The sequence below is a fragment of the Choristoneura fumiferana genome, chromosome 28, assembly GCF_025370935.1.
Source record: "Choristoneura fumiferana chromosome 28, NRCan_CFum_1, whole genome shotgun sequence".
Lineage (NCBI taxonomy): Eukaryota > Metazoa > Arthropoda > Insecta > Lepidoptera > Tortricidae > Choristoneura > Choristoneura fumiferana.
In genome coordinates, this window is record NC_133499.1 from 1,166,282 (window position 1) to 1,181,281 (window position 15,000).

The following is a 15,000-nucleotide window of genomic DNA, read 5'->3' on the forward strand; positions in this document are numbered from 1 at the left end:
AACAGCACGGTCTTGTCAGCGCCGCAGGACACCAGCTGCGGCGGCGGGCGGCACCACCATGCTTGTCCATATACGTATAGAGTTCACCTTCATCCAACGGATTATTTAGATACTAGAGTTTACCCGCGGCTTCGCACGCGTATACTTTACTATTCGATCTGGTTACAACTGAAATTCCGGGATTTTACAAAATCTCCTGGGATATCCTAATGAATTCCCAAAATTTATATTGTGGTCTTCATTGAGGATGTGTCAAAAACAGCTGTGGAAAATATCATGACTCTAAACCTTGCGCTTGAAATTTCAAGATTTGATCCCTATCCCGTAGGAATATTGGAATAAAGAGTAGCCTATGTGTTATTTTAGACGTCCAGCTACCATGTACATACCAAATTTCATGACTCTAAGCCCAGCGGTTGTTATTTCGAGATTTTATCCCTATCCCGTGGGAGTATCGGGATAAAAAGTAGCCTATGTGTTATTCCAAACGTCCAGCTATCTACAGTATAAGTCAACGCACATAAAAAGAGCTCTGGGTCTGGGTGGCTGGTGCTGTAACCCTCGCCCCCTCCCGCGTCCTCCACTGCTCCGCCGCCAATTTAGCGTGAAGGAGATCTTGGTGAAGGAGTAACACACACGCACACACACACACACAACACACACACACACGCACGCACACACACACGCGCGCGCACGCACGCAACGCACGCACACATACATACACACACAGTCAACCGTAGCACAACAGGGAGCTACAGTATTGAGGATTAAACCTTCTGAAACCAGAGAGGCCGTATTGTCTAACGTCTCAGACGCTCGCGATCGCATTCACCATCTCTTTCAACCCTCATCCGATATATAACGCGATACCGCGTAACAGAAAGAAGTGGTGAAAGCGATTGTAATTCAGACTGCGTTAACACGAAACTCATATCCGTAGTACTTATCAGCGTCATAAAGGTATTGGCTATTACCTACTGCCATTCACGAAGACGCGTGATTTTGTTAAAATTAGACATTAATGACATTGTATATCTATCATTATATTATTTGCGTCATCGTGAATGACAGGCAGAGGAGGGATCGGCAAGTTGATAATGATAATGGATAATTATCCTCTATTATCCATTCAAAGATTATTTATTTATTTATGCACCGAAAGTACCAGGCAACCATAGCACAACAGAAGGCTATTTATGACACTCACTCAGCATTGCCAGCAGCAGTCGGATGGCAAGGAAGTCTGACTTACAATAGTACCAGGCAACCATAGCATAATAGGAGATACTCTCGGGCTGCAGCATTCTAAGCAGGACGGTCTTATCAGAGCCGCGGGACACCAGTTGCGGGGCGGTGGGGGGCGTCGCTGGCAGCAGTCTAACAGCTGTGATGAAAGAGGAACTCCAGGTTCTGAAGGACATGACATCTAACAGTAACCAGGCAGAGGCTTTTATGTATACTCACTTAGCGTCATCGCCAGCAGTCCCGAAGGCCGTGATGAAGAGGAATTCCAGGGTCTGAAGGATCTGATTTCTATCAATACCAGCAGTACCAGGCAACCATAGCATAGCAGAAGATACTCACGGGCTGTAGTCTTCTAAACAGCACGGTCTTGTCAGCGCCGCAAGACACCAGCTGCGGGGCGGCGGGAGGCGTCGCGGGCAGCAGTCTAACAGCCGTGATTGAAGAAGAATGCTCGTCCAGGGTCTGGAGAATCTGGTAACCCTACGAAGTACGACGATTATTTAAGTGAGATCCACGCTAGAGTGAATAGGCTGTTATTGAACCAGTGAGATACACCTTGGCCTACACCGCACTTTTCATCACGTCAGATAGAATTCAATCACGGATCACGGGTCAATTATGTGTAAAAAGAAAACATTGTCTTTTTGAAAACGGAAAACTGGTTGTAATAGTAAAAGACCGATCTAATACTGGCTGGGTCCACACGTTTGGCAAACGTCGACAAACGCACAGAGGGCCTACTCCGAAATTCGAAAATCGAAGTTCGTATCGTACCACCCCTCTAACTCTCGTATTATAGTATAAGTGTCAAGAGGGACGGAACGACACGAACTTCGATTTTCGAATTTCGTAGTAGGCCGGACGCAATCAATAGTTAGAGTAAGATAGAAATTGGAATGGAATGCTGGCTCGAGTAAAAGCTATCAGACAGTAAATAAAAGAGGGTGCGCTAAAAAATGGGCGCTTTAGATTAATTAAAAAAAATCATATCAAATGTAGGTCATCCTACCGCTGGCGCGATTTAGAAACAATAACAGCCGGTCAATGTATGCAAAGTATGCGGCACGTACCCGGTCGACCAGGAAGACATGAATCAGGCGGTCGCGCGACGCCGACGCCAGCAGCTTGGGCTTAGCCGAGTACTCCAGGCAAAGGACTTCTGCGTCGTGCGCCTCTAACCTGTAACCAAATAATCAATAAAATAGTAATTGTTGAACAAATAGAAAGATTATAGTGTAAGCAGGCCGCAGAGAGCTTTATGACATGTCACTTTTCTTTACTATTAACGCTGAGAAACCATCATTGCTAAGAAAAATGCCCCACAAACAACTTGGCAGAAAGTAATATTTTGAAAACTTATCATTTTGTATACAAGCTATTTTGTACTGTGCTTGCATGCGGCCGCACCTCAGTTTTTTTACAAAATTCATGTGCGACAAAACATTGTAAAATGGAAAAATGGAATACTTAATTGGCCCTCTAATATTGCTGTATTGCGCAAGCTGAAGGAATACTTATTGACGCTCCAAAAATCCTTTCCCTATCCAACAATTTGACATGCCATCCACATTGATATGCCAGCCGGATAGGCGGTTTTCTAGTAGTAGTAGTTTCTCCACTCGATAATACATGGTAATATATTACAGTTTGATTAATTCGAGTTAACAATTGACAGATGGGCGTGCCTTCAGTCAATTTTCAACTTTGACTTTCAAATAAAGCCATTTTTAGTATACCGCTACCCACGTTTACAGATTATGTAAAAACTATTTTATTTGTATGACGTCAAAGTTGGAAATTGACTTAAGGCACGCCCATCTGTCAAGTGAACTCCAAGTAATCGTACTGTACCAGTGCAACAGCGAGACGAATAGTACATCCACTCGATAATAGATGGCAATACAATACCCAGTGTAATTGCGAAACGAATAGTATATCTACTTGATAATAGATGGCACTAAAATAACAGGAGACCCACTTGCTCGTTTGCCATCCAGTCGAATAAAAAAATAAAAAAAAAAAAAGTTCATCTACTCGACAATAGATGACGTTATAAATTCGAACTGGTTAGTTCATCAACTTGACAGTAGGTGGCGCTACCAAGCTGATTAGTTCACCTACTCGACAATAGATGACGTTATAAATTCGAACTGGTTAGTTCATTAACTTGACAGTAGGTGGCGCTACCAAGCTGATTAGTTCATCTACTCGACAATAGATGTCGTAACAATACAAGTGAAAGGGATGGCCGTGTATGTCATTTACTTGGTAATAGATGGCGCTACCGAGCTAATTAGTTCATCTACTCGACAATAGTTGGCGCTGCAATACCTGTGCAGAAGCGATCCCGCGGCAGAGTGTATCCACACGTTGCCGGCGCGGTCGCCGGCCGCGATGTGAGCGCCATCGGGACTTATGCGGATGCAACTGGAACAAACATAGCACTTTACTACGATGCTAATAGACCCACAAACAGTATTCGATAACAATGACACAGTTTGGCAAAATTAGTGATGTATATATAGTGGGAATTAAGAGATAAATAGATATTTTTTCGCGCGTTTTTAAAAATTCTTCCTGTGAGGGGGTGAAATAGGGGATGAAACTTTATATGGAAGATCGTCAATATATTTAATATTTATTTACCGGACGCCAGTTTTGTCGTCGTATGACTTCGTTTTGTCCTTGTCAGCGCTCAAGTCGGCATCCTTCAGGAATTTCAGGTCTGGATCGATGTAGATCACTTTATTAAGTTCCTGGAATTTTAAGAAGTTGAAAGCAGTAAGATCAACGAGTCCTAGCAGCAGAGACGTAAAGGAAACCTCATAATTAAGTGTAATTTTCGAAATAAAAAATGGAGTTTCATAGGTATAAAGAAATACATACAGTCGAACATGGAACCTCCTCCTTCTTTGGAGTTGGTTAAAATGATGAAGCCAGTTAAACGACAATTTAGCACGGAGTGACGTCATGAGCCCCCCCACTCCAGAACTACATTTTTTTACGCAAGAACTACCCAATTACCAACCTTTTTAACCCCCGACGCAAAAAGAGGGGTGTTATAAGTTTGACCGCTATGTGTGTCTGTATGTCTGTGTGTCTGTCTGTCTGTGGCACCGTAGCTCTTAAACGGGTGGATCGATTTTAATGCGGTTTTTTTTTTTCAATTGAAAGCAGGTTTTCCAGCGATGGTTCTTAGACATATTTTATCAAAAACTTTGGAGTGACAAAGTCGGGGATTTTCCAACTTTCTGTTGGTTAGGTTAGGTTATTAATTAAATGTTAAATCAGTACTCACATTGCTGTAGATGTTGGGAGCCCGCCCGTGCAGCGTCCAGAGACGGACGCTGTCGTCGCTGGAGCAGGTGGCGAAGGTGCCGGCCGGCAGGGCGCCCCCGGGCGCCATGTCCACCCCCCAGATGCACGCCGAGTGGTACAGCGCCGAGTGGGACTTGCCCACCTGTGGGCACAGCGACAACTCAGTGCTTCGTTGCTTTGTCAGCGTTGAGAGCGGTGCCGGTTTTAGCTTTTCCAGCGCCCTGGGCGAAATTTCCAAGGCGCACACAACTTTTGGGAATTTTCTAGAAGGTGGCTTCAGGCGCCCTGGGCGGTTGCCCCACCGCGCCCTACCCTAAAGCCGCTACTGGTTGAAAGAAACGTGGAAGAAACTTTTTATCTGTGGTAACGTGTGCTAATCCGGGTTCTGCCTTTTCGCAGAATTGTTTGTCTACTTTTTTATTTATCATCTCTCAAATTTCTCGGAAACCTAAAATTTATTTTCTCATGTTTTTACAGGACACAGTAGGTTAGGTTACGTTTGTTTTTAACCCCCGACGCAAAAAGAGGGATGTTATAAGTTTGACCGCTGTGTGTCTGTGTTTCTGTGTCAAGGCAGCTCTTAAACGGGTGGACCAATTTGATTGCGATTTTTTTTTAATTGAAAGCAGGTTTTCTAGTGATGGTTCTAAGACATGTTTTATCAAAATCGGTTCAGCCATTTTCAGATATTGATCTTTGAAGTGACAAAGTCGGGGGTTTTCCAACTTTTTGTTGGTTAGGTTTTATGATAAGAAAGTTCCGCAAAAAATATAAAAATATCGAGCAACCACAGTGTTGCGTAGTCCCGTTTTGTTCGGAAAAAAGGGTAGACAAAAATTGCCGAAAGACAAAACTGTCTCAAAACACAGAAATTCATTGCCCTAATTGCCCTAATTGTCATAATTAATTTCAGGCAATGTTAAATATTCACAAAATTATTCTAATTAATTATAAATAAACTTGCGTAGCTCACCCAAAAACTATGAGATTTGACATTTCGGAGACCCCACGCTACACTAGCGCCTCTAGTGGCGAATTCATACGCGATAGCCCTCATTGCGAATAGGAGAAACAATAAAAATGCTAAGCAAAAATTAATGCCGTGGTGGTCTAGCGATTTGAGCCATGGTCACTCAAGCTGAGATCGTGGGTTCAAACCCGAGCTCGCATTTCTTGAGTTTTTCGAAATTCATGTGCGAAATTACATTCCAAAACCACGAGTTTTACGGTGTAGGAAAACATCGTGATGAAACCTGCATTACCTGCGTGGAAACCATGGCCCAAGCCCTCTCATTATGAAGGGAGGCCTGTGCCCAGCAATGGGACGCACATAAGATGCAGGGAGGATACATGGGATGAATTGATAGCTGTCAAACCTCGTGTACTAAACACCAATAGTACTAGGCCATCATAAACCCGACGCTCATACTCGCTTGATGTCACACGTCCCACTGATCGTTATTTCTTCATGCACCTCATGAAGAATGTAATGAGGGCTATCGCGTATGAATTCGCCACTAGAGGCGCTAGTGTAGCGTGAGGTCTCCGAAATGTCAAATCTCATAGTTTTTGGGTGAGCTACGCGGGTTTATTTACAATTAGAATAATTTTGTGAATATTTTGCAATATCTGAAATGAATTATGGCAAATATGCGTTCCGGGGCAATGAATGTCTGTGTTTTGAGACAGTTTTGTCTTTCGGGAACCTTTGTCCTCCTTTTTTCCGAACAAAACACTGTGCAACACTGTGGCATGCTCGATATTTATATGGTACGGTTTTAAGGTGTATTAAATATGATTTTAATCTAAACTTTGTTTTCACACCCGTAATAACAGCCTTTAAAACCATACTTAAAAACCTCACGCAACAGTGCGCCATCTAGTGAGATAAAAAACGATAGCCCTCATTGACATTAGGCTCACACACACACACACACAACTGCGATGCAATGCGATATGACGGCGCATCGCTAATGAGGGCTATCGCGTATGAATTCGCCACTAGAGGCGCTAGTGTAGCCGAAATGTCAAATCTCGTAGTTTTGGGTGAGCTACGCGGGTTTATTTATAATTAGAATAATTTTGTGAATATTTTGCAACATCTAAAATTAATTAAGACAAATATGCGTTCCGGGGCAGTGAATGTCTGTGTTTTGAGACAGTTTTGTCTTTCGGGAACCTTTGTCCTCCTTTTTTCCGAACAAAACGGGGACTATGCAACACTGTGGTTGCTCGATATTTTTATGGTACGGTTTTAAGGTGTATTGAACATGATTTTAATCTAAACTTTGTTTTCACGCCCGTAATAACAGACTTTGAAAGCCACACTTAAAAACCTCACGCAACAGTGCGCCATCTAGTGAGACAAAAAAACGATAGCCCTCATTGCTGCGATACGACTTCGTGTGGCAAACCATGGGCAATCCTTTGGTTCAGGTTTTTTTTTTTTTTTATACGACAGGATGGCAAACGAGCAAGTGGGTCTCCTGGTGGTAAATACAAAAATATCGCAGATAAGAGAGATGCGAATCAAATCGTAAGTTTTTACAATGACTGTGTCGTGCGTGCGAGCTTGCAGATCTTTAAATTCGCCATTTTGTGTGGAAGCCCCTAGTGCCATCAAAAATAAAGAAAATGCGTTTGTTGCCTCCCCCCTTGTTACAAATTGCCTGACTCCTCCCCCCTAAATGTGTGAAATAATTCATGGAGGGGGTGGTTCAGACAAGTCAGTCGCAATACCAGGCTATCATAACCTCAAGGCTCTTACCCGCTTGATGTCGCGCACGTCCCACACATACAGACTGTGGTCGTTGTACACACAGGTGAGTTTGTGGTTGCGATCGTCGTAAGTCAGGGCGACTGCGTCGGGATACCGCGCGTTCGGAGGTTGGGTGAACATGTGGCTGAAACAACATACATTGTGATTTAATAAAGTTGAATACATTGCCCTTAAAGGTCTCGTCTAAGCACAGTTTAGACCTGCAAGAAAAATCGTGAAAGTTGCATATAGACCATACTTTCGCAACCTCGTATCTACCCGAATTGTGTACAACAAATCAACACTATCACTCTTAACATAAAGATGATTTTAAAGCAATTAAATGTGGCCAGATACGAGGTTGAAAAAGTAAGCGGTCGAATATTGCGGCGCTCGATGTGGCTCGATTGACTACTACAGATTCCTTGGCTTACGGAAATGTAATGCAACTAGCATTGTTTTTCTTGCAAGTCTGAACCGGGCTTTATACTTCGTTGTTTGAAATTCGAACTTTATGTGGTGCCGTCCCGCTCACGTTAATATTACGCGTATTACTAATAGGAGAGTGAGAGAGATGTTAGGGAATCTCGTATCAATTTCTTTTGAATTTGGGAATAGAATCTCTGGTTTAATACCATTGTAGTGTTATGATAGCCTAGTGTTTTGACTTAAAGTAGAGGAACGTTGGTTCAAAAAACGGACAATAACAACTACAACAAGGACTGACGAGGATGAGTAGTGTAGTTATGAGGATGAGTAAGTAGGATAATGAGAATGAGTATGAGTATGAGGATGGGTATGAGTAAGATAATGAGGATAAGTAAGAGTAGACTGGTTATGATGATGAGTATTATGTGAATAGGATAATGAAGATGGATATGAGTATGAATATATACCTAGTGCCATCTATGAAGACGCGTGATTTTGTCAAAATTAGCCATTAATGACATTTTAATAAAAACCACGGCACGCGTCATCGTGAATGAATCTACCTATAAACTTTATTGTAAGAGTATGAGCGGTTTACTAATGTTTCGGCGAATAACGTTTGGCAACCTGTTTCATTTCGCAAAACTTCATTTCCCAACTGTTTAATATTTCTGAAACTGTAAATATTTCAGGATTTTTATAAAACTAACCTAACCTAACCTAAAGGGTTGTACACGATGCCTCTGAAATAATTCCTGAAATATTTACAGCTTTACCCCCTTATTCATAAAACTTAACAAGCCTATGTTAACTAACAAATGCTTTGTCCCTTTCTAACAAATACAAATGTCGAAGTGACAGATAAGGACAAACGAATTTTAGCGGCATTTTAACTAAAATAGGTTTGATTGTCGTTTATGAATAAGGGGGTTAGAGTTTGCGAAACGAAAAGTTGCGAAATGAAACAGGTTGCCAAACGTTGCATTGCGAAAAGGCAGTACTCGGTATGAGCATTGTTGAGAATGACTTTAGGTGAGGATGAGGTTGAGTATGAGGATGAGTATGGTAATAATTAGGAGCACAGCGATAAGTAAAGCGGTGTCCTCACTTGATATTGAGTCCCTGTGCGACGTCGACGCCGAGGTAATGCGTGCGCGGCAGCGTGGTGACGTACCGCAGGCTGTCGGGCGCGAAGCAGCGCACCAGGCCCTCCGCGCAGCCCACGAAGATGTACCCGGCGCCGATGGACATGCAGTTGGCTGACGGCGTCTTTAACATAAAACGCAACTTAGCTTGTATTGTATACAATATAGAATTATGAGTATTGGTCATTATCATGCGTGGTTTAATAAGGAATGGCAGGAATGGCATTATAGCACTTACGAAACGCCAGTGTTGCCATGCGTGGCGCTTGACAGAGCTTAGGATCTGGACGCGGGAAAAGCGATCTGTCAATTGTCAATTTTGTAAAAGAAGTCTGGCCCGAGTCGACAGTCTCAGGAACTGTTACGCGTTTCTTTATTATTAACTAGGCTTTTCCTTAAGTTATTGTGAATCGTTATGATAATTGCATTTCTAAGATTTTAGTGAATGAGTGTCGTATTGTTTTGGTTTTATCTTGACCACAATTAGTGCTTTTGTTAGTTCTTCAAAATAGTTTCATTCTCTGCCCGGATCCCACTTGTTATGGCCACATTGACCATGCCAGGGCGGATCCCGGCTCTCTAAGTTATACCTATCTTACGACACATACATACTTAACAAAAAGTTGGAAAACTTAGACTTTGTCACTTCCAAGTTCAATATCTCAAAAACGGCTGAACCGATTTTGATGAAACATGTCTACGAACCATTGTTAGAAACCCCACTTTCAAATAACTTTAAGAGCTACGGTGCCACAGACAGACACACAGACACGCATAGCGGTCAAACTTATAACACCCCTCTTTTTGCGTCGGGAGTTAAAAAGATAAAAACACATGAAAATTTAAAGTTAACAAGAGAAAGATGTACAAAGGCAAACTTATCCCTTACGGGTTCTCTTCCACTTTAACCTTAAAATTAACGTAACCTTTGAACGATTGGAAGGTCATCAGAAGTAAGAGTAGGTTGTTTTGGGTTTCGTATTCGAAAAGTGAAGCCTTTAGGGTGCGTCTCCATCAGAGATGTGCGTAGCCGCTTTGCGAGCAATGTGTTTGTTACTCACGAACCTCGTACGTGTACGTACCCTTGCTACACACTATCCGCTGTCAGGGTGTCACTATCACTCCTTAGCTTCATAATCCCTTCGCGCAACCTCCAACATCTTCATATTCTCCTAGTAGCTTATCCGTACCTCCACCCATTTGTTCAGCAGTCGTCTAGAGTCTACTGTTAACTCGCAAAACAATCTAATCCTAGTATAACTGCCATACGTAAAATTATTCTAGCCGGTGCTGATATATACGACAATCCATTCGCGTCTCTACTTACAGCAGACTCACAGACAGTTCTCGTATCTTGCTAAACTAAACACTATCCGCTGTCAGGCTATCATTTTTTTTCGAACGGACTGTTGCTGTTCTCAGACGGCTTTTACACCTTACCGGAGAGAAGGCGAGCTGCCAGACGGGCCACTCAGCAACCAAGTCGACAGCCTGACTAGAGGAGTATCATTCCTCAGCTTCATATCATAATCCCATCAACACCCTTCCCACCAACAACCAACCAAAAAGCAACCTTCATTATCTTCATGTTCTCCTGGTAGCTTGCCCGCAACTCCACTCATTTGCCCAGCAGCCTACTCGCGGAGAAATATATTCATTCAAAATAATAATAGCATAACTGCCAGGCAGTTCACCGGATAGATACATAAGTCACGGGCTAACTTAAAACTTACAGACATTTCTCGTGCCTTGTAAACACGACCCACTGTCAGAACGTTTTCAGATTATGTATGAAATATGACCCGATATCGGACCGGATAATCTGAGAGACAGGTACATATTTCATACATTTTACTTGTCCCGATATCGGTATCGGCTAATCTGAAAACGCTCACAGGCTACCACTATCACATCACATAACATAACATAATCCCTTCGCGCAACCTTCAATAAGTATCTCTATGTTTTCCTGGTAGCTTACCCACAACTCCACCCATATTTCCAGCAGTTCTTTGCTGTTGAACTCTCTGAGCAAACTTCACACGCAGAATGTAGTATTTAGTCGGTGGTTATACAATTTGTTGTATTTATTACTAACTTTTGTGGAATTCGGTAATTCGGTATATTTTTGATATATTTATCACTCTCTGGCCCATAAACTATCTCTATTATGCCAAAAATCACGTCGATCCGTGGCTCCGTTTCGACGTGAAAGACGGACATACATATAAACACACACACTTTCGCATTTATAATATTAGTATGGATAGTATTGATAGATACAAAAATCCATACGCGACTCTACTTACAGACAGTTCTAGTGCCTTAAGCTTTGGTATCCTAGAATCAGCGGTGCCGCCATACCTATATACCGTAATACGGCCGGTGAAAGACGCCACTAGAACATAGTCTATGTAAACTTAATGGCGCGGTTTCCTAGAGAGCCGTAAGCTTTATTACAGCCGCTATATGACGGCACCGTTGATCCTACGAAACCAAAGCACTAAACACTATCATTCCTCAGCTTCATAATCCCTTCCCGAAACCTTCAACATCTCCATGTCCTCCTGGTATCTTACCCGCAACTCCACCCATTTGTCCAGCAGCCTTCTACTGTTGAACTCGCAGAGCAGCCCGCTGCGCGTGATGGCATACGTGCTGTCGGCCGCCTCGCCGCGCCCGCAGACCACGTCGCAGAACTCGTTGTCTTTCTGCTCGCCTAGTATCGCGGAGCGGCCCATGAGCGGCACAGGCTCTTTAAACTGCAAATAAACCGGGGCTTAAAAAAAATAGTTCATTTTCTTCAAAGGCCGGCAACAGATTAGTGACTCTCAAGTTGTTGGTGTTCATGGTGTTTCCCATCAGACTGATGACCGCTTGCTCGTTTTCCTCCCCCTCTCATATAAAAAAAAACTTTCATACCTTTCAAAAACCGGTCAAAAACATAAATTCGTTTCTAAGGAATATAAAAGTCTATCACGAATAATTATTGGAGTAGACAAATTAACTTATATATTAAAACGTTGTTCTATCAGAAAACATTTTTGATTTTCATTCAATTTTTATGGAATAATCGAGAAACTAACAAAAATGCCACGTTGCCAGCTCAGCAGGAATAAACACGCTCTTAAGTAAGCACTCACCTTGGCGTTCCGCGAGTACTCGAGGTACCAGAACTTGACGTGACGGAAGCCGACCGTCACGAAGTAGTTGCCGTTCTCCGCAAAACTGACGGCCTTCACGCGGGACGACACCTGCCGGGGGCTAACAGTTAGTTTTTTTTTTTCAGAAACTATGTCCTTGCTTTATATATTTTTAGTTTCAGAGTCAAAGTCAATAGTTATTTGTGCAACAAGAGAGCAAAGTTGTATTTCTGCGAGTGTTGATTTTGAATCCCCACCAAGCGAAGGATTCTATAATTGAATTACGAGCGCAACGAGTGATTCTAGGTTAGAATCCTAAGCGCAGCGAGGGGTTCAACACACGAGATGCAGAAAGACTTTGTTCTAACACTAGGTTGTAAGACTTACTAAAAAATAATATGGATTTTTGTGATCTAAATTAAAATATTTTTTTACGTTTCAGCGATGACAGTGCCTTAGACATTACGGCCACAGGACTCACAGATATGACTCTCACTCGTTCTCTTCTTCTTCAACACTCGTTACTCGCCACTCACTCGTCACTCGCTACTTCAGTACTTTACCTTGTTGCTGGCGAGCTTGAGGTTGGAGCGCCAGTCCCACACGTTGACGATCATGTCGTGCTGAGAACCCACCGAGACCAGGTACTTGGAAGACGTCGAGAACGCCTGCCGACAATACACCATTACGTTAGTGCCACGTGGAAACAGAAGGAAAAAAAGAAGATTCAGCTAAGTCCTTCGAATTAGAAAACATATTTAAGACCTTTTTCATCACACTTGCTCGTAAACAGTGTCGTAACATGCAGGCCTTGGTTGCAACCCCCCCAATAAAACCCTCGACCTTAATGTGCTTGTCATGAAACCCGTTGTCGGTCGCATGAGTAATTGCGCGTACACATTTTCTTGTGATGAAGCCCAAGGTCGGTCGCATGAGTCAGTGCCCGTACTGATGGCGCTGCGCCGTGCCGCGCGCTGCTGCTGCAGGACCACACGCACGTTGCGGCGCATGCTGAGGGAGGGGGAGGGCGGCGCTGCCAAGACCGCAGCCTAAGGTATCGCCAATATTTGGAACAATTATATTTTTTCTTTTAGAAATATAAAATTTTACTCGCAAATGTGATGAAGAGCATTGTATGTCGCACGGGCGGTACTAGAATTACGAACATCGACTCATTAAAGCCCTCAGTCTTCGACTTCGGGCTTCTAATAGACTTTCGTTCGTAATTCCTTATTTACCGCCCTTTAGACACAATGTACTATTGTTAACCACATTTAATGCAAATTTGAATGAAAGAATATACATTTATTTAACGTCATTAAACTCGTAGCATAAAATATCACAATTACAAAACAAAAGAAAAAATATAAGCTTTGCATGACGCTAAATAGGTCCCCTCAGCATCATGAAACATCGCGGGAAAACCTGCACAAACTTGTGAAGCGATTCAATGATGCGAGTGAAGTTCCCAAATCCGCAGTGGGCCCGAGTGGGAACTGCAGCCCAAGCCCCCTCATTCTGACTGCACTATACTCACAATGCAGTTGACGCCGTGCGTGTGTCCGGGGAACTCCGCGATCTGTACGGCGCCGGACGCCGTCGGATCCTAGAATTATAAAAAAATATATAAAATATTCTGCTAAAAAAAAGTATCATCCGCTGGAAATCGAGCCCGGGTAATCGAGATTGGAAGTCGTGGAGCAAGACTGCTAGCTAGATATAATTGAGATGCAATTTTAACTATTTCAATATTATTATTATCCATTTAATAGGTACCTAATTAAGCGAGTATTGATTGGATTGTAATGTAACTTAGTGAAAGTAGGTACCTAGTTAATTAAAAAAATATTGTATGCCAAAAACTGGCTGGCTGTGCTGGTTCGATTATAAAATACCTAATTGTAACAACTATCTGTGAAGTACCCACAATCTACTTTGAATTTGAATTTGATATTGATTGATTAGGATTTGTCACTTCGACTCCTAGTTATTTGATTGACGCTCATGCGCTCTAAGATGGCTTACATATATTGCTTTTGATAACAGCACATAGAAACAGGACGTAAAGAAATGGATTGTAGAGTTTGTCAACATGATCTCAACAAAAAAAATTAAGTCTTTTAACTGAAATCACCAAAATTGACCTCCAATCAACAAAGCTATATTTATTAACATCTAAGAATGTATTTTTGTTGATTGCCGTCTACGAGTGCGGTGGGTACAATAATAAACCATGAAAAAACATACAGCCAAATGAGGGCTATCGTTTTTTGCCTCACTAGATGGCGCACTGTTGCGTGAGGTTTTTAAGTATGGCTTTCAAAGTCTATTATTACGGGCGTGAAAACAAAGATTAGATTAAAATCATATTTAATACACCTTAAAACCGTACCATAAAAATATCGAGCATGCCACAGTGTTGCATAGTCCCCGTTTTGTTCGGAAAAAAGGAGGACAAAGGTTTCCGAAAGAAAACTGTCTCAAAACACAGACATTTATTGCCCCGGAACGCATATTTGCCATAATTAATTTCAGATATTGCAAAATATTCACAAAATTATTCTAATTATAAATAAATCCGCGTAGCTCACCCAAAAACTATGAGATTTGACATTTCGGAGACCTCAAGCTACATTAGCGCCTCTAGTGGCGAATTCATTCGCGATAGCCCTCATTAAGAACCTCGAAAAAGGCGGCTAGGTCACATCATCATGTTTACTGCTACTCGACAATAGATGGCGCCGGATACCTCAATTCAAACTAATGTACAAATCGGGAGCGCGACCTATTTGACACTAGATGGCACTAGCAGTCCTTACATTTGCCATGATTATCACTTAAAATTACTAAGTTGTATTAAATTTCTCACCTGTAGGTCCCATACTCTGACAGCGGGCGCGTGCCCACACTCCCCCGTGGCCAGATACCGGCCGTCCGGCGAGAAAGTGACGCACGTAACGCT

The 15,000-nt window shown here is 42.4% G+C and overlaps 1 protein-coding gene across 1 annotated transcript in view; it reads right to left on the bottom strand.

Moving 5' to 3' along the window:
* Wdr62 (WD repeat domain 62) overlaps positions 1 to 15,000 on the bottom strand; it is a gene marked incomplete in the record, with an annotated part of 170,398 nt that overhangs the window by 55,466 nt on the left and 99,932 nt on the right. Inside the window, 12 exon segments of the mRNA XM_074109234.1 lie at positions 1,585 to 1,725; positions 2,316 to 2,424; positions 3,577 to 3,672; positions 3,892 to 4,001; positions 4,544 to 4,705; positions 7,331 to 7,466; positions 8,859 to 9,019; positions 11,475 to 11,657; positions 12,039 to 12,149; positions 12,602 to 12,706; positions 13,576 to 13,644; positions 14,908 to 15,000. The exon segment at positions 14,908 to 15,000 is cut by the window's right edge and continues 67 nt beyond it. Of these exon segments, the coding sequence (XP_073965335.1) occupies positions 1,585 to 1,725; positions 2,316 to 2,424; positions 3,577 to 3,672; positions 3,892 to 4,001; positions 4,544 to 4,705; positions 7,331 to 7,466; positions 8,859 to 9,019; positions 11,475 to 11,657; positions 12,039 to 12,149; positions 12,602 to 12,706; positions 13,576 to 13,644; positions 14,908 to 15,000 (1,476 nt within the window).